Source organism: Siniperca chuatsi, linkage group LG22, assembly GCF_020085105.1.
Source record: "Siniperca chuatsi isolate FFG_IHB_CAS linkage group LG22, ASM2008510v1, whole genome shotgun sequence".
Taxonomy (NCBI): domain Eukaryota; kingdom Metazoa; phylum Chordata; class Actinopteri; order Centrarchiformes; family Sinipercidae; genus Siniperca; species Siniperca chuatsi.
The window spans coordinates 10,511,280-10,531,441 of NC_058063.1; the positions used below are offsets into that span (position 1 = coordinate 10,511,280).

General features: G+C 40.0%; 1 protein-coding gene and 1 long non-coding RNA gene across 2 annotated transcripts; one reads left to right on the forward strand and one right to left on the reverse strand.

Moving 5' to 3' along the window:
• Nucleotides 1–356: 356 nt before the first annotated feature.
• On the reverse strand, nucleotides 357–19,798 carry sec24d (SEC24 homolog D, COPII coat complex component). The gene is made up of 23 exons (XM_044183617.1): nucleotides 19,656–19,798; nucleotides 18,298–18,504; nucleotides 17,252–17,354; nucleotides 16,806–16,942; nucleotides 16,309–16,602; nucleotides 15,688–15,809; nucleotides 15,285–15,396; nucleotides 14,756–14,883; nucleotides 12,695–12,833; nucleotides 12,381–12,496; nucleotides 11,535–11,659; nucleotides 8,979–9,170; nucleotides 8,450–8,543; nucleotides 7,518–7,634; nucleotides 6,807–6,977; nucleotides 6,090–6,186; nucleotides 5,840–5,985; nucleotides 5,595–5,733; nucleotides 4,817–4,935; nucleotides 4,448–4,627; nucleotides 3,866–4,057; nucleotides 3,066–3,155; nucleotides 357–2,409 (listed from the first exon to the last, which is right to left on the reverse strand). Exons 2-23 carry the CDS (start codon nucleotides 18,446–18,448, stop codon nucleotides 2,269–2,271), a joined length of 3,105 nt encoding a protein of 1,034 aa, XP_044039552.1. The 5' UTR covers nucleotides 18,449–18,504; nucleotides 19,656–19,798; the 3' UTR covers nucleotides 357–2,268.
• LOC122870036 lies at nucleotides 6,201–7,490 on the forward strand. Its single transcript, XR_006376483.1, has 3 exons — nucleotides 6,201–6,317; nucleotides 6,785–7,004; nucleotides 7,343–7,490. It is a non-coding gene; the product is annotated as an uncharacterized LOC122870036 (long non-coding RNA).
• Nucleotides 19,799–20,162: the final 364 nt, after the last annotated feature.

The window sequence follows — 20,162 nt, forward strand, 5'->3', positions numbered from 1 at the left end:
TGTGTAAATTGATTTTTAGTGTTCATTTTGGATAGTGTCCTTGTACTTAAATCTTAAATAATTTTTGTGTAAATGTAAATCGAAATCTTGGACACTGTGACAGAAGACGATCAATCAGCAGACTGAATGTGTAAAACCTGATTAGCGCTACCTTAGATACAGTACTTCTGGCTTGCAGTGAATTATGTCTAGGGATTTTACAATGAATATATTTTCTATGACAGCAGGTCAGAGGGTTTTCTGTGTTGAATATTCAGACAAACATCTTCACGCTTAAAGATAACTTGTTTAATTTTTTGTCCGATCAATTTTCTGTACTGTACAACGCTAGGGGAAAAAAATCTGAGCAACAACAGTTATGTCAAGAATTTAATTCAGACAAAATTTGTTGAGAGTTTGGAATAAAATATACATGGCAACACCAAGTCCATGAATTTCCACAAGTCTACTCCAAAAAACCAACCGTCTATCTTTCCAGTTAAACTGAAGTCACTTCTTCCAACTTAAAATAGTAAGGTACTCAAATTACCTGAGGTAGGTTTGCATACAAACCAGATTGAAATCAGCCATAGACCTCTAGGACATTTTTTTTTAAACAACTATTATATCAACTTAAGGCAGATGGTAATATTTTGAAAACACAAGTTGTGTGTTTCATGTACAAAAAGACTTTTTGTAGGCCACACACACACACACACACACAGAATCATACAATATTTATCAAATGCATACATGAATTACACTGAAGCAATTACCTTTGTATAAAAACAATCAATGCAATACAGTATAATGCTGTTACTGTGCTGAAACTCAAGACTGAAATGTTACATACCATCATTAAAGACAATTTTGCAGATTATAGTTATTGGTGTAACACGATTTTACTGAATTTAGGTTGAACCGAGAGCTTCTTTCACACTAAAAGTCAAAATCTGATGATCCAATAGTAACATCATTTTACAATTCCCCTGACACTTTTGGTATGGATTTTGGCATCCTGACAGATGTAAACTGCTTTTTGTTTGTTCTGAAAGTCAGCTGGTGGTTGTTGGAAAGTATAATTATAAGTTTGTTGTGTGGTGGTTTTAGGGAATAGCTTCATATTTGGTCCCTAGACTTCTTCCCATTAGCGGTCCATTCCTCTTTCACATTACAAATTTTAAATAAGTCTCCCTTCAGCATCCCTTTTCAATTCCAATTCCAATTCTGACTACTACAATGCAGAAAAAAAGTGTCATTTTTCATCAGGACACATGGGTTGGTCCTCATTCTCTATGTAGAGCAACAGCTGTGTTCATTTCATTGTATCCTCAGAACACCAAAACAAAACGTTTTCTGCGTCACTGCACACTGAAGATCAAAAATCTGCTATAAATGGTAAAAGAATGAGATCTTTTTTTGGTGTGGGCATGTGTGAATGGAATGCTTTGAATCACTCATGGTGTAATGACAGGAATCATTTTCAGTCCTGGCAGCAGAGGCTTTTATTTCTGCATTGTTTACACTAAATTATAAAGTACCTGTTACTGTGGATAAACTTTAAATGTTTATTTTAGTACATTTACCATTAGGACAGCAAAAGTGTGATAAAATGTAGAAACCTCTAGAAGTTGTTTAAATACTGGAAAATTTCTTTGAGCATTTATTATTTAAAAAAGAAACTAAGATTTTAAAATGAGTTACTGAGACTCCTTACATATTTAGTTTTCACGGGAGAAAGTCATGTATAACAAAGACTGGCGAACTTTATTGAGTTTCAAAGTGAACATCTACAGTATTGCCCACAAATAACCCCTTGTCTTGATACTGGAAATCTACAAAGTGAAATGCACAGTGGAGATATGTCTTGTATTGCTTTTGCCAATGGGCTTTATGCCTAAATGCATTCCAGCCTCAGGCACTGATGTCATTCCAGTCTCCACAGTCCATCACACACAAGCATCTGTGCGGGAAATGCTGGATGTGATTTCATTTCAGTGACAAGCGATTATTTGAAGATCATACTGTGTGTAAACTAAAGGATGAATAAAACATATTGGAAAGGCAGCTTTGGACTCTCAAGGTTAAATCTCAGAAGGCTCTCCCTGGTTCCTCGTTTCTTCCTCTTTGTCTTTGTAAAACATAAAAATGTTTCTTTCTGTGGACCGTCCTTAAGATTCAAACGCAGCCAACTGAGACTGACCCTGTGAGATTTGTGCATTTGTCCGTTAGATGCCGTGTTTCTCCCGGGCCGGTCGGTAAGGGGACACTGAGGCCAAGTGTTGGGGGTTAAGTGAGCAGCTGCCTGATCTCTCGGTGAACGTAGCAAAGGAAGTCCATGTAGGAGGCTCCACCGTGCAGGCCTTTATCCTCCACCAGGAACTGACGGAACAGCATCTCTGGTTTGTCCTTATGTCTCACAATTTGGAGCTGGGGGGAAGTAAGCAAATGTGATCTGTTTGCTGTCCAAATGCAGGTTAGTAGGAGTTTTACATTTACCAGTTGTGTCCCACGAGCACATTGATCTTCGTACTTCAAAATGTTGACATATAACTAATGGTTCCGATTTTACGTCATTCATATCTGTTTTGCTTCATCTGAAGGATTGGGATTGCATGGCCCTCTATAAATTTAGAGTAATACATTTTATTATTATTAACTAATTCGTACCCTGCAACTGACCCATGCTAACTGCTCAATAGCACTGGGCCTGCAGTGCTTGGGGTTACTCAACAGCAATGAAATGTACCAACAAGAGCTGGTTCTCAAAAACTGTTATTTTTTTAACTCTTAAACATTTAGCCTATCCATTTACACAGTAATGCGGTCAATAATAAAAATCAAACATAGTAAATGATGCCGTTGTAGCTGTTGTGGAGGGACGTATTTACTTACTAGCTCCACTAGATGGAGGCAGAGATCATCATGGACACTAAAATGTAGTCTACCCTGAGTTACCTAAACCAAAACGTTTTCTCCAGTATTAATAAATTTGGTTTCTCTAAGTTTAAAAATGTATTAGGAGAAAAGGCGTGTTTGTTTAAACAAAGGCTTTTAGGAGTATGTTGCTGCTCTGGATATCTTACCTTCATTGAGTTCGGCCTCTTTTCAAGCAGGCCATCGATGATGGACCGGACCTTCTTTGACAATGGGTTGTCCAGTTCTGGCAGTGCGCACTGAAAAACACAATAATGATGATGATAATGATAATAATAATAATAATGGTTAATAAGTCACTGGCACTAGTTCAACACGTATTATACTTAGAGGTATAAAAGAACATTGCTACATCATGTTGTATTGATTAGAGGATGGGAAGCAAACATCCTTGACTTATATAGTTGAGATCACAATACAAAAAACCATCAAAAACAATGCTAAAAGAAGTTGCTACTTTCTTTGAAAAACTAATACTGACTACTGTCAGCCTACTTTGACACATTCCTGCTCTACTTCCTACTCTTATGCACCAGTACCACATGTTGAAGTGTTGTTCGAGTTCTGCCTTGAAAATAAATCTTATTGTAAATCATCTTCAAACTTTGTGTGTTTAATTACAGTATTGTTGACTCAATCAGTTTAGCTCATTTTACAGGTTAACCTTGCGGATCTACTATTTGGATGTATCAATATTGGATCAAATCATGGTCAGATGTAAGATTTTATTACGAATTCAACCTTTTTCTGAGTTATGAAGTGTCTATTTCTGAAAAGTGAATTTGTAATTCCAAGGCATATTGCCTAACTAAACATCCAGACATTCTCTTACGATACTGTAATGCCTCCAGGCACCACAGAGGTAAGAAAATGCCTCATCTAAAAACAGATAGTGTTTCATTTGGTTATGAATATGATGAGGTCAAAGTGCTATTAAATTAATTCTGACCATGTGTCCTTGCAGGTGGGCGAGGGAGGGCAGGTTAAAGATGTTCTGGATGAGGTCTGGTGGGCTCGCTTGGCCCAGCCACAGAAACATGGAGTGGCCGTTCTCCAGCAGGAACACACCAGAGTCTGTCAGACGCTCCTCCGAACAGCGCACTGGAGCGGGCAGAGCCTCACTGTTAACGTCCATGTTGTGCTGAAAGAAAGAACATTTATTAGATTACAACATTGTCTGACATTTCCCACTGAAATGGGAGAGTTCACAAAGCACTTGCAGTCCTGAAGACGATTCTTCAGGAAATTTCCACCCACAAGGTAAATACACACATTCCCTTCTATATGCGAAATGATCTAAATATTAGTTAGTCAAGATTCGTCCTGATTTTGACTTACAAAATGTCTCAAAGATTAAAAATCCCTCTTGATGTACAAACGTCACTGATGTGGATTTAAAGAGAGGACTCAGTAGGAGATAAATGCATATGAGTGGATTCATCTCAACAGAGTAATTGAAAAAAGTATGAAAAGATACTGAGTGTCCCAAAGAAGTTACTGTACACTCAGTGTGTGTGAGTTCATCCCCTACCAGTGGGGTGAGGCGTGGGTAGAGCAGCAGCTGTGAGTCCTCCACCCCCATGGCCATGACCGACAGCCTTTGATGGGCTCTGTCGTCTGTTGAGAGCTCTGTGCTGCCAACCAAGGGAGCAGTTTTCATCAGACTGTTCATGTAGACTGGAAACACCTTCATGGCGTCAGGCAGGATCAGCTACATATGGATACAGGCATAAAAACATTAGACACATACAATCGATGTATAATAAAATCTTTAGTTACAGACACTCAATCCATAATCCAAAATGTGTTGTATCACATATGCACATCAGGGAGCTCTTTGCATCCTCAAGTCAAAGCCTAAATTCAACAAATGTCATTGCAGGTGCTGTCCTGCACTGACCTGACTGGCAGCGGAGGGGCTGGCACAGTTCTTCCTGTAGCAGGCCAGCATGTGGGCTGTCTGGTTGACCAGGATCTCCCTCACATTCTTTAGAGGCTGGTTCAACATGGCACGGTAAGCTGAGCGGGCATGAAAAAAGGCCGGTTAAAAGACAGGAGAGGGGGAGGAGAGGGACGCAGAGGCCTAACTGACAGCTAAGGAGTTAGTAAGTAAGGGGAGTAAAACACAAAAAGATGGGAAAAAAAATTCAGGCAGGAGAAGAAAGAGCGCACAAGGGAACTGAGGAGTAGCAGGACCAATGAAAGGAGGCAACTGAAGGTCAGTAATACAGCTGTACTCGAGGCTCGCTGTGTGCAGATTACAGAAAGGCTCAGTGTCATCTGTACTTTATGTGAAACATGTGGTCCTTATTGCTTACTCATTCTTCTTTTACTCATAAATCTGCAAGCATGAGTAGATTATCAAGTGATGCATGAGGTAAATTCAACAAAGGTCAGGATGATACTGCAGTAGATCAGCAGGCTACGTCTGCGCTACATTACACCCACAGAGCAGACTGTATGGGATTCAACTAATGGACTGTTTAAGAATCAGAATAAAACACTTTCTTCCTGTATTACTATCCTGTTTCACTATCAAGGTACGTGCACAGCAAAGGATGTTTCAATATCGTATGTGTGGCTGTGGAGTATGCAAACTTTTAATTAAAGATAAAAATTAAACCATAAGTGTGGAAGAGACTGAATTTTAGTACCGATAAATGTGAAAGGACAGTCACCTGATTTGGCAAAGAAGTTGATGAGTGAATCAGTCTCGCAGCTCTTGTACAGCTCTGACAACTGCGAGCTGCAGTTCAGATTGAGGTTGTGGATGCGGAGACGTCGCTGCCCGTTGATGGTGGTGTAGAGCAAGGCACACTGGGAAATGGGGTGCCAACAAAAGTTAGAACCAGACCTGAGGGATTTGACTCCTGATAAAACCGAGAGCAACTGCAAATATGGCACATTTTTAAAAGGCGCATACCTGCATGAGTGCCCCGGTCTCCTCGCTGAGCATGTCGTCATGCTTGAATTCTACAGTCACAGCCTTGTCGCAATCCACAGCTGCCATCTCTACATCTGTGGTGTTGTTCATATGGATGGCACCAAAGAAGTCTGTGGCTCTGAAGCCTGAGGGCAGACGCACACAAAAATGTTAATTACTGAGAGGTTATCTCCTTGTAGCACCTGGGTTAATTACAAACTAAATGCTAAAGTCTCATTCTATTCCTTACCTGTACTGGTACGAACACGCATGATGGCATCAAATCCGATGCTCTTCTCCACGTCTTTCCTCAGGTCTCTCAGGAAATGCTCCCCGTCTGTCTCCACCTGACAACATCCGAGTACATTTGAGTCAGCAGCAAATAGAGTATGTGCATAAGCTTCAACCAGCAGATGGCAGTGTTGTCACAATTTGGTCCCGTACCAACTACAAGCAGACTACATGTACCTTAACACAGGTAATGTAGTCTAATACCAAGAGAGATGATTGACTGGAATGTCAGTTAGGGCAGAAGTAAAAAATAAATAAACACTAAATGAGATGATTTAGTTTTTATGGAGTGATAAAATGCTGTAGCTCTTAATGACAGATACTGTTATGTGATTAATGCCTACAATGTACTTAATGTTATTTAAAACGTATTTCAGTGTAGGTTTAGGCCATGTGTGGTAAACTACATTGTACTGCCTTAGTATGTGGTGTGTTTGTATAGTTTGGAGCAATTTCCCATGCTTGTTCCACCAGTCCTATGGGACAGGTCTATAATAGACTGTGGGTACTGCGCTGAAGTCATTTTGTGGCTACAACTAGCTTTTATTAGGCTGCACATGCCTTTGCCCATGTGGTAAATTATGACTTCTCAGTGTAATGACAAGAAATAAAAATTGAAAACTGTTCACATCCTTTACGTGCTACTGTAAACAGGTATGCCTGCCGAATGTTGTACCTGGAAGTTGTTGTACTTGTAGACGGAGCCTCCGGTGTGCGAGGGCACATCAGCCATGGTTGCCAAGTCCACGTACTGGCTGGGGAAGAGGAAGAGATCCACACAGCAGCCCTGTGCCACACAGTCCTTAGACAGCTGCTCATACACTCCTTTCTGAGGCTGGAACAGGGTCTGAGGAAAAAACAGAATTGAATTAGGGTAAGTCAGCTGTCCCCTGTAGTAGCTTAAAGATAGCACCCACTACACCCTTCTCCATTCATGCAGATGAGTACAAGTTTCAATTATTTCAAAATCAAGTTCAAAACTTAAGTTTATTGTAATGGAAGGTATTTATAAAATTTGGTATGACACCTCTTTATAGAAAAAAAGATTTGCAGTTTTGAAAATGTTATAGAAATTTCTAATTCCTATGCTTACTGCAAGTAAATTGAGCCCTGGCCTGCACTGAGCTTTTACTCAATCTACAACTGCCAGCAGTCTGTATTTGGAGAACAAGCTGTACAACACAAGTTTAATTGAATCCTTTATTTACACAGATAGATACAATGCTGCTCCCTTCTGTTTGTTAAGGACGACCATCCCACCTTTTTGTATAAGATGGAATGGTGAGTGAGAAATGACCTGCGATGAAGTGCAGCGAACTGTTTAGACACACGGAGTCAAGAAGCTTTAGTCTACATCCAACTTCACTCACCACTAAAAGCTACTCACTTTCTCTTTCTCGGTGTTGACCAGCTTCTTGTCATCCCTGTTCTTCAGTTTGCCAGGAGCTTCGGCAGTGGGCATGGAGGACTGGAAGATGAAGAGCTTTCCGCTACATTCTGCTGCCTGAAGGGGAGAGGATGATGACAGGAGAGAGGAAAGGTCTCAAAAAGATGATTGTGTTGTTGTGATGTGTTGTTTATAGCTTTACAATGAAATCGTGAGGTCACAAGGTGCAAAATTCCACTCCTGCAGAGGATCCAATTCTCCTCATAATAATAAACTTTATTTACAGAGTACTCCCCTCTGTCGCAAAATAAACTGATAAAGAAAAGATGTAAGCAATGCCCAAACTAAAAATCTGAACATGGACAGGCATGAACAAATAAATAAGCCTCGGGCTCTTTGTTGTTGTGTAATGTCACAACTGCTTCCAATTAAAAGCTGTGTGTGAACTTTTCCTTTACTGTGCTCCAAAAGACTGACCTCATATCACTGGTAAACACAAACATATCAGAAGGAGGGAAAAAAAAAAACCCATTTTGCTGAGTTGGTAGGTTGAATGAGTTCAGGCGTCAATGCTAAAGTTGGGGTGAGCAATACATGTGAAATATTTTGACAAATTGAAACAATCTTGTGTGGCTGGGTGCAATTTTTCTTTCGTTCCAATTTAAATTGGTTGCCCTTTTTATACAAACACCGTTGTGTGTTTTGGCTGCACTACATTTTATTGAAAACACACATGCATATAGTGACTAAAAATGATAAAACATTAAAAGAGACCAGGGTGTTAGATTGAGAAACACTGCTGCTAATCAAATGTGGCTTGTTGTGCTAATGACGGAGGACAGTCTACATCCAAACCTATAGCAGCCACACATGCTGCAGGGAGGCTGCATAGTCTCCCACTTCACGTTGACAGATGTCACACTGTGGCTAACCTTGAATGCCTCCACGCCGGCCTGGATGACGGGGGCAAAGACCGTTTCACTCTCGTTGGTGTCTGCAAACATATCAGGGATCTGATCCAGGAGGCTAGAGAGAAGAGGGACAGGATTATGGCTTGGTCGTTATATCTCACAGCCAGCTGACTTGCAGTAGACTCATCTACTGTATTTTGATTTACTTTAGAAGAACAAAGACATGTCACATTGTTCTCACTGCCTTGTTGAATGCAACATGACAATGTCATGTTAAAATGTACATTTAGTCACATCATTGCACAACACTGATTCAGTATTTTGTCTCTCACGCATTGTTTGTTTACTTCAAAAAGATTGTTGTTAACCTCCATAACAAATTCAACAGTTTCCCGTCCAGTGATATAAAAATAAACTAACATTTATTTTGTTTAGCTGGATTAAACTCAGAATTCCTGGGGACAACATGCCTAGTTCTCTCTTCCCTCTACTGCATGGGGCATCCAAGATAAACAGTTCTTCCACAAATTAATGAAAAGTTATATCTTACTTGGAGATAACGGCCCTCGAGTCCTGATAGTTGACGAGGAAGCCATCGAGCAGCGGGACAAACATCTCTGCTGTGTCTGAAACCACCATCATCTGGGGCTGGGCCAAGGCGCTCTTCACGTTGTAGAAGTGGAGAACCTTGTTGTAGGTGACAAAGCCGACCTTAATTGCCGAGCTCTCCATACCGTCCTCTCTGGTGAGGGAGAACAAGCATCAGTGAATTCCAGGATGTCTCTAGTAAGTCCGTTGAAATGCTATCTACAATGGCTGCATGTGTGCAGTGTATAAATTCAATTTTGTCCAAGATGTCAGAGCTGTGTTCGTGCTTGCTGTCATGTTTACAAGAATCCACTGTCGTCCTGCAGTCATTGCCAAGATCTTACTGCATGACTGCTTTCAGGACCTCTTTTATATTTCTACTACCACCATAACACCCCTGTTCTATGATAATAATAAAGCATAGAAGCAGTTACTTAAATTGGCACTCTCCTAGAGCAAACGATAACACAACAGAAAATGGCCAACCCTTTCAAGCACTATTCCAAATAAAAGGGCCTTTTCCCAACCATGTCAAAATGGCAAGTATAAACATTCACCAAGGAGTGGAATAACATCCCAGATGGACTTGTTTATTAATGTTTAAGATAATGTCCTAAGTGGTGATCCAACGAGAGAGGAAGGAAAGCTGCTACAGGTTTAAAAAAGCCAAGCACATGTTAGTTGGTGAAGAAAACAACTAAACCCATGTACTTGTGAGTCATGCCTGCTATTTTTTTCTCTTTGTCTTTTTCTCAGTATTACAGTCAACTTGCTTCTAGATTTACACTGTTAGAAGAAGGGGCAATGCTTTATTTTACATTTTCCATGGAAAAGTATTAAGAAATTACTGACCTGTAAAATAAATTGTTACTAAAAAAAATGTATTTTGACTGTAGAAAGAAATAAAGACATGAAAACCCCTGACATTTACCAGAACACTCTGAACTGGGGTGTGGAACTGGTAGCTAGGTTGAACCAAAACCATACATCAAAACCTTTCACCATCATAGTAATTTAAAAGCATTCTTTACTGACACTGCCAACTGCAGTTTGTAGGTCTCTCTTCTTAAATCATACAGACACACTAAGAAACATGTAATGTGGCTTGAAACTATTAATGCAAAAACCTTTGAAGTAAATATGCCACTGGTCAACCATGAGCCCACAGCTCCTCTACGAACATTAGTCACAGGTGCTGTTGTGAATAACAGATTCAGAAGGGATGAGTTGATTTTGTTCTCTCATACCAGACAGTGATTAAAAAATACCAGCGATGATTAAAAAAAAAAAAAGCCTATGTCTACATCTGCATTTACTTAAACCGGATTCTAGCTTTATCTTGAGTGAATTAAACATGCATTTGGAAAATACTGCAGAATTACATGAACCATATAAAAATGCAGGGTGTCCAAATGCTTTAATTTAGAGCCTGTAAAAACAAAAGTAAAGATACAAACACAGCTGAAGAGGGGTCTTAACTGGAGTACGCTTCTACTAAGTGTTTTAAGGATGATGTCATGGCAGCAGACAAATATGGATATATTATACTGCTGGCACTAATGAAGTGGTTATTTTAGGAGTAAGCAGGTGAAGTACATCATCCTCTCCTCCATGATAGATCAAAAACTCACTTCCGGGGGAAATGCTTACCACAAAAGAGTTGTCTGTACGATAAAGCTTTTTGTTTTGTTTTTGTTTTGGATCCCTTTCAGAGATGAGAGCCTGCACTATGATATTTTCCATTTTTGGCAGCCTCGGCGCACTCCCTAACAGATACCCACCATCTGCAAAACTTCATGCAAGAGTATTCAGCTGATGAGAACAAATAGTTGGCTTAATGTTTAAGACTTGAGGGAAGTCCTTATTTGGCAAGGCATATTGTGTTGGATGTGAACTGTATTAACAGCATTTAGTTTTACATTGTAAACAGATTCTGGGAATGTGTTGAGCATATGGTCTATGTTTGTGGAAAAGTGGTGATGGTGGAAGTTCTGCAATCCACCCTGAATTTCTATTAGTGGACAGCAGTCTATTACACTGTCCTCTACGAGTCGGTATAGAAGATGCATAGCACTAGGGCTGCACAATATGGTAAAATAATCATATTGCAATTATTTTGACAGATATATACGATTGCAATATGATTCACGATTAGAGGGAATGATAATTTTTGCATCCTAATTTTCATTTCATACAAATCATGATGATGTGACATTTGTTGTGGTCTCTACCAAACAAACATATTTTCTTACATCTGGAGAACAACATTTATGAGCCAGGGCATCTCTGCAGCACTACAGTACTTCATTATAAGGCTGTTTTGTCACACATTTTACATTCATCAAAAATTGCAGCTTCTGCAATTAGCCATATTGCACTTAGCCATATTGCAATTTCGATAATAATTTGATTAATTATGCAACCCTACATAGCACCTAATGTAGATGATGCAGATGATACACATTATATTCCTACCTGTACTGTGTGTGTTTGTGTTTTTCTGATTTATTGTGTGTACCTGGGCAGATTCTCCAGTAGAGTCCTCAGCTCATCACATATCAGTTTGACCAGTCCACTTTTAATGTTGTTGTAGGACACGTCAATCATAAAGATGTAGGCAGGAGGATTCGCAGGCTTGTTGTTCTGTGTGAGAAGAAGGCAGCAGGTGTAAAGAATTTGTTGCTATTTTAAAAACTTTCCAGGGTAACATGGCTTGACAGGTGTGCAGCATAAAATACCTAATTTAAAAAGGAAATGAGAAAAAATGTTCCTTGTGCAAACTTAAACTCTTGAATAAAGTGGTCATGAGCAAACAAATGATTGATTATCTCACTCCTGGATCCTCTAAATTAAGGCTTTAATCATAGCATATCACGGGGTTGTAATTGTCAGTAAGACATTGTTCTGTTTCCACAGTGTAAAACCCATGACAAGACACTCAACTTGCAGGCTTTTGTCTAATAGCTGGCTGCACAGGCTGTTTATAAGTCTTAATAAACAGAGCAAAAATAGGCCCTCTAATGTTGTTCTCAACAGCCACAGCCTCCATGGGGACATGCAGCTGGTTGGCATCGCTTGCAAAAGAACTGAGCCGAACTCTTTCTGTTCCGGCATTCAGTTTTGATATAATCAGCTTGTGATGAATAATAGAGGGTGCCAAAAGGGCCTTCAGAAAAAACAGTAATGCAATCCTGTAGATGCAGACATCAGTGAGAACCATCTATTTCAAGTGACAAATCTTTTATGACACTTTCGGTGTTAAATCTGTTTTTTTTTTTTAACTCTACTTTACACCAGCAAAGAATCCACTCTGCATAATGTGTATTGAATAGTAGTCAACAGATGTTTAGTAGTTGTTCTGCACCTTGCAGTATTCCAGGGTGGCTACAAACTCGTAGGACCCCAGGGACAGCTCAGGCCTCTCATAGAAGTCCACCCTCCGGCCCACATGGTCAAGATGTTGGAAATAGAAGACTGGCACTAGGGTAAGACAAAGAAATTAAATTGAATATAGAAATCTGCACAGTATATCCATAGTTTAATGTTGACCTGTATTCTTGTTCTTTAAATTAAATAACTTTCCTTTATGATTTCAAAAGTCAGCGTGATGTATCTTTTTCTGGCTGCTTAACATGTTCAGGATGACGTAGCTTTTTTTTTTTTTGCATTGGACTGTACCTTCATTGACACAGTTGCAGAAACCACACTGGTAGCGACGACCTCCATCGATAAACTGCATGTAGGGACACATGTAGGCCTTGCATCGATTGCAGCGGATTGGGCCTGTTTCACCATGGTTCACAACATATAGAGGAGTCTACACAGGGACAGACACAAAAAGGCACTTTGGTCAAGTTTTCAACAGCTGTTCCAAATTAAAAAAGCCCCTTGTATTAAAAAAAAACAACTCAAATAACTGTTTCTTAAAAGGAAATTGATGACTGTAACAGCTTTAAGATCTAAACTACATTCTTCAGTGTGTACAGAAAAGCACATCTAATATACAATGTAGGATCATGTTTTTTTTGGAGGATGACTTTTAAGTGTCTACATTCCCTGCGATGTTTCCCATGTTTTCAACAGTGCAATATTTACTGCACTTGGACCATACTCTTGCACACACTGTACTCTATATCCATGTAAACTCTGCTTTGTCTGAAGCAGCTGTGATTCCATGGCACCCAAACAAAACACATTGCACTTTCATATACAGAACGTGGAATGTAAATGCTTAGCATGAAGCTGTTTAATACACATACCACAGCACTGTTACTGAGTACCGTATGCAGGCCTGCAGATGACGCAGACTACTGTTTATTTAAGACTCCCTGCAAGCTTTGACACCACATTAATTGAAAATGTTTTCTTCAAATGAACTCAACTACCATAAAACACATGCAGACGAAGCAGCAAGCAGATTTATTATTAGACTGGAGACTTCAAGGTGGAGAGTAGAAGTGTTGAAGTGGGCTGTTTACCTGGTGCAGAGAACAAAACCTGTTGGATCACAAAACAATGCATACAGCATCCAAGGACAACAGCATGCTCTTTTGAGTTATGAAGCACGTTTGACTATTTTGGTGTAATTGCAGTGTGAATATGCTCCATGCTGCACTAGATGGAATCAAAGTTTGATTCCTTTTCTATAAACCTCCTTTCTTCTTCAGTGGTCCCTGCAGATCTGACATTAGCTAATTAGCCTAAAGCCTGATGAGAGAGAGAGCTAACATTGCCTAAAAAGGCCAACTGGTGCCTGAGACAAGGCGAGTGGAGGGGGAAAATATCTAAGGCAGGATTCTTGGATCACATATGATCCAAAAGGAGGTCATTCACGGGACAAATAAACTTTTATAGTACACAGAGACATCTATCAAAGGAGAAGTACATTTGGTGGTTGCATATTCTACCGTCCCAATTTGACTTTTATTTTTTAATAATCTTATAAGTAAAATAAAAGCAAATGTACCATTCTCTACCCTACAGGTAAATGCCACAGTAGGAAGTCATATATGAAAACATGTCTCAATTAAGACTTGAACGACCTGAGAACTGCTGTAACAGCTGGATTTAAATGTGAGACTCAAAGCGGAGAATATAACAAAATCCTCCATGGGAAATGCGATAATTTGGTGTTCCGACTACAGAAAAACACAGTCTCCCAAAAGTGTTCTTATAAGTTTCATACGTCATTCTTGAGATGACACAGTGGACTCTAAGGATAGAAATGCTTTGGTGTGGGATGAATGTTTTGCATGTAATGTCTGCCACATATTGAATTTCTATATGGCCCACCCAGAAAGATTTTTTTGTATTGTATTATTTTCTTTCCTTTCAAAAGTCTGCATGGAAATGCAAAAAGTGCAGACTGGTTTAAAATATGTGTGTATATCTGTACTAAACATACAGAGTGGGAAAAAAATCATCAAAACTCTGGACACAATGCTGTAAACCAGCCTACTCAAGCGATGGATGCTTCCCAACACAAGGCTGACCACTACAAAGAAATTCTCAATCCGTGGGAGACACTGGTGTATATTAGCATCTACCATTCCCTGCAAGAGTTGGACTTACAGCACACCAGGAAAATGTGCTTTTTCACAGTCAAGCTAGGAATCTATTCAGTCCTTCTCTCTTTGTTTTGGTTTATCTTAGCAGGTGATTATGTATTGTTGATATTATTTGAACTTTTCTTTTTAGATGGGGCAACTGACCTAAGTTATATGTAAAACCATGACTTACCTCATTCTTTGGCAAACTGGCAAAGGGTTTAATGATGGAAGCCAGGGGCACTTGGCACTGTTTGGCCAGATCGGCGGTGCAGGGTAGGGAGTAGGTGGTGCAGCGTATGAACCTGGGACTGGCATTGCCTGGGATTAGCAAAAAGAAGGATTAATGACATCGATATTATGAAGCACATTTCTGCTACAACTCTTAGAAATACATGTGGGATAAAACTCTCCATGTTTAATTTGCCATTACTAGAAATAGTCAATAATTACAATTCTCAAGGAAATGTCTACATTTTGAGCCAAAGCCTATAAATTATAAAGTGCATACCACAGATTACATAGATATGACAGAACTTGATGTGCTCGAAAAGTACACAGGCTGTATACATATGTAGAAATTGTAGAACAAAGTGTTTAATCCCCACGCCCAAAAAAGACAACAGTTTTCATGGGGATACTTGGATACTCACCTACAGTTGCTACATATTAACATCTACTACAAATATTTTGTGCTCGAAGAGAAGTTTAAATGTTATTACCTTGGTCCTGTACTGTGAAGTCAGTGGTGACCAGAGGTGGAACCTGTCCTCTGATGTTTGTGTTGAAGACCTGCCCCCCTTGTTTTGCTTGGTCATCCTCAATGACTTGGGTCTAAAGCAGAGAAGTTATGCCCAAATGTGAAGACAAATATTGCCAACCATTTTTCTGTACTCCTCAACCTTTTTCTTAATTCTTTTACATTACCCAACATATAAGTAATAATGTCAGTGCTCAGTAATGTTAACAAATATTTAGTGTGAACAAAACATAAGATGTGCATGTCTTTGCCACCTTTTGAGGAATTAATAAGCTGCTGGTTCAGGATAGAAAATGTGGAATGACATAGTTGGTATGTTAGTTTGTGAAGGTATGCCATCCCAGGAGGATTAGTCATCTACTCACTGTGCTAGGGACAGAGTCAGGGTCCAGTTTCTTCTGAGGTGGTCCCGCCAGACCACCTGGTGCTCCAGGGAAGGCTCCTAGCATGCCTGGCTGGGGCCCAGCCATTTGTCCCCCAAACTGACCTGTACATTGAAACAGGAAATACTGGCTATTAAATTATATTTATTGGCTATTTGTGATGAATTGTGTGCGGCAGAGCTCTGTTTTGTTGACTAAATGTAAGCTGTAGAATAAGTTCTGATCTGACTGCTCCAATACCAGCAATGAAAACATATTGTTTTCATGTTTATCAAAGGGATAAAGATTGATTCTCCAGCCAGACTCTTCTGTATTACTATTCAAATGTTGAACTATTCAACAAACAAAATTGTTCTGTAACACAGAGCAACCTCAGAGGAGAATCAAGCATCAAAGACACACTACATGAAAAGATTTTTCGTTTTTACTGTGTGGTTTCAAATATTTCCGTTAACCAATTTGATTCCTCTGACCACAGAATCTGTACACTGACCTAATGACCATGAATCAGTATCACTACCACTACAGTCTTATGTCAAAGAAGCTGTAATATCTCTTTCAAAATACGTCTTACGACGTCATACGGTTTACAATGTCAGTTACCTGCTTGCTGTGGGTATCCTGGTGGACCAACAGCTCCGGGACCAGGCTGCTGGAAACCTCCAGGTCCTGGAGGAGGTGGTCCAGTGAAGGGTCTACCCATGCCTGCCATTGGTGGGCCTGCCATTGACATGCTTGCTGGGGGTGACTGTGGTGGAGACATCTGGGGGGACATGTGAGGGGACTGCAGGCCTGGAGGCATCTGTGGCTGGCCCATTGTTGGAGGAGGGGATGTTTGGAAAGGCTGCTGAGCTACAGAGCTTGGTGGAGGAGGAGCGCTCTGCATGGGACCTGGGGCTACACAATTGAGAAATTAAATGAAGAAATACAATCTGGGGAGTATATTCTTTCTGCCATTTTTCTAATCCCCGTCTCCTTCCTTCCACTGAAATACTGTACTCTATATTATAATCAATAAAACTGATTACTTGGGTGCTCTATTTTGTCTGATGTTATGCATGCCACACCCTGCTGTTTAAATCAGTACATAGCAAACTTACCATAGTTGCCAAAGTTCATAGCACTCATCTGATTGGTGAGTTGCTGCATTGGAGGCGGGGCCGCAGAGGCCATGCTGTTGTATGGAGACTGTGGAGGTTGTCCATAAGCAGCAGAAGCAGCTGGTGGAGCAGGGTATCTGAGGAATATAAGAACGGTTATTAATGTACAGCAGGTACAGTGTGGTCTCGTGATGTTCTTAATGCTTGAAGCTGTAACATGCAGCATGAAAAAACACGGTCCGAATAGATCTGTTGCGTCCAGTCCTTGCTGATTAAAACACTTTTTTGTACTTTGACAATCACTCAGTTTAACAATAAAGAGCCTCTCATGGTTCATCATCTGTAGATAATCGTTCTTCATGTATTTCAACTGCAATGCTTGCACATTCATAATCTCATGTTGATTTCAGAGAGAAAATTAGTTGCTGTTTAGTAAAGATTGTTACCTCTGTGGATGTGCGCCATTCTGCTGGACATTTGGATTGTACTGACTGGCCACAGGAGGTGGAGGCATGCCGGTAGCAGAGGAAACTGGTGATTTCATCATACCTGCAGTGAGTAACAGACACCATGTGTACAGTATGGTCTTCACTGTATCAGAGGTAAATCCATTCTAGATCCAAACCTTTGATATACAGTATATTCAGACAAAGTAAGGCTTGTCAAAGCATGTGAATTTACTTATTTTGTCAATAGACTTTTCCACTGTAGATATGTAAGTGAGCTCAGACTTCTTTGAGGGTCATCAATGCAGACATATACAGACTGAGACCGCTGTTTTAAAGGAAAGCTACACACATCTAAGTGTGTAGTTTGCTTGTTTGACTGAAATGGTTGATCCAAACAGAAATCTGGTTCCAGTGCTGCCCTGTGTCCATTCTGTCCATTGTCAACTGTGATTGCAGTGGGTCTCCATGCTGTTGTCAAGACAGCATTACAGTTTCTTTGATGTTGTCTTGACCTTATTATGTCAGTAATTCTACTGAGAATCAAGGACTTGCACTTCAATCCTACGGAGCTTGCTTCAGTGTGCTGTTTTACATTGCATGTGACATTTAAAATAAAGCCAATAAAGTTACTGTATCTTTACTCGTGCCGCTGGTACTGCACATGTGTGCTATCACAGTGGTAAACTCCATGAATTATTTAAAGGCCAGACACGCAAATTCACTCCATGACAGATAAAACATAATGAACGATACGATACAAAACACCTAAGACATGTTAACGAGCCATTACTCATATTCTGTAAAGCACCCACTTAAGGCCTGTTATTTGAAAATATTCATGTCAGCACAAAGCAGCAAACTTCATCTCTGAAAGTTTGGGAATTGTGAGCTTCTATTGTTGTTATGGGGAGAGAGCACTTGTTGCTATAACGGATACAATTCAAGAATAAATGAGCAGATTTTGCTAGGTGGCAAGATTGAACTTGTTAAATGAAAGCCTGACAACCTTGTTATTTGGGAAACAATCCAAACACAACCTTTACCTGTTGGTGGAGCGTTAAATGCCTGAGGCGGTCCCCCATAGTGCCCGTAGAGGGGCTGTGGAGGACCAGTTCCAAATCCACCTTGGTAGCCCCCCAGCCCTGGCTGGGCCTGGGAGTACGGGGGTGCAGCAACATAACCCTGTTGACTCATGTTGATGGGATGACTGTTACTGTCTTCTCATGCCAGGATGAATGAGTTTTGACAACCTGTTAAGTTGAAAGAGTGAAATTTAAGTTTTAAGTTTGCATGATGTATACATGTACTTTAGTGTTTCTACTTAATTTGGACAACAAATGATATGGAAATAGAAACCGAAAATTTCTGGTGAAAAACTGCCATTTTTGGACAGTTTGCATCCTCCCTATTAATATAACTCTTAAATCTCTCATAAATCTAGCATGTTTACAAATTCACACCAACAACAGCTGATATTTGACCTCATGCAGTCATCAACACTCCTGGCATATGGACCTTTGACATTGCTTCTTGAGAGATAAGGCAGGCCTATCTTCAAGTGTGCATGAGTTTCTGTTCCGTTTCTACTTTGCTGTCAGAGCTACAATTCAATGACAGTTAATAAGCTAATATGCAGTGTTACCTTTGCATAATTCTATCAATATGAATGCCCATATAGGCCTGTAATTAAGGCCATTTAAACAAACTGTTGCAGCCAACCTGTACCTTTTGCACTTGTCTAAGTTTTGGCCTACAGGCGGTCAGTGGACTATGAGTTTTTCAGTCATCTGGGACGCAGTAAATAATGAGTTATAAAAGCAATGGGCATGTAGCCTAAATAAAACAAGTTGAACTTCGGCACAGAGGGCTCAACAAAAATAACAACTGTGTACTAACAACTCCATGAAAGCCCTTTATTACTACATAATAAAACAATTAAGGAACATGTTACCCAAACACAAAGCATAAAGAAATATAAATAACCGTGGTTTTATTGTCCAGTTCAATAGTTAATTGTATCTGCCACTTCCGAGAATTGCCACGTCAAAGACCGTTATGATGGCTAAAAATATGAGCATCCCTGCTTTCCTTCAATTCACATTCAGCTGAACGGGCACACATGTTGTCCTCTTTGTAGTACAATATTGTGGCTATAACATGTAGCTTAACACCTTATTGAAACAGCGCAGTAACATGACAGCACAGCACCTCGTCCAGTGGTGATTAACGTTACATGTTGATAGAAAACATCTTGCTAGCTACGCGGAAATTAGACTACAAAGTTTTCCTCTGCACGAGAAGCGCATTTAAAACATAAATACCGCCAAATAAATAATCAGCTGAGACAGAATGACACATTTCTGCTGGCTACATGTGTAAATATTGTTGGGGTGGTATTTACCTGAATATTGGACCACTTCGCTGTCTATTGCCCTCAGTGCAAGCAGAGTGCCACGTCAAACTCCACTAAAGCGCCGGTCGCTGTGTTGGTTACGCGACAAAACTCACCAGTGTCGATACGGAGAAAAAGATACACAGTTTCCGGTTATATATTTCAAAATAAATTCGTTAACGGCGAATAAACGTTCTTACACGATATAAATGACGCAAACACAATACCCGTTTGCAAAAATTATATTTTCACAGCTTAGCAAAACACTTTTGACGTTCTGTACACCTAAGTATTTGTTTTAAGACGTCACATTATGCTTTTATATTGAAAAGTAAACAGCTGAACTTCTGGCTCTGGTCGATGTATTTTCAGCTAACTTGACAGGACTGTGAGTCGTGTCTGGCGCTGTACGCATGCGTGAAAAAGAGGGCACCCATACACGTCAGCACAGGGGATGTGGACCTGACTGTGCGTTCCTTATAATACATGCGTTTCATCATTATCTGAACACTGAGC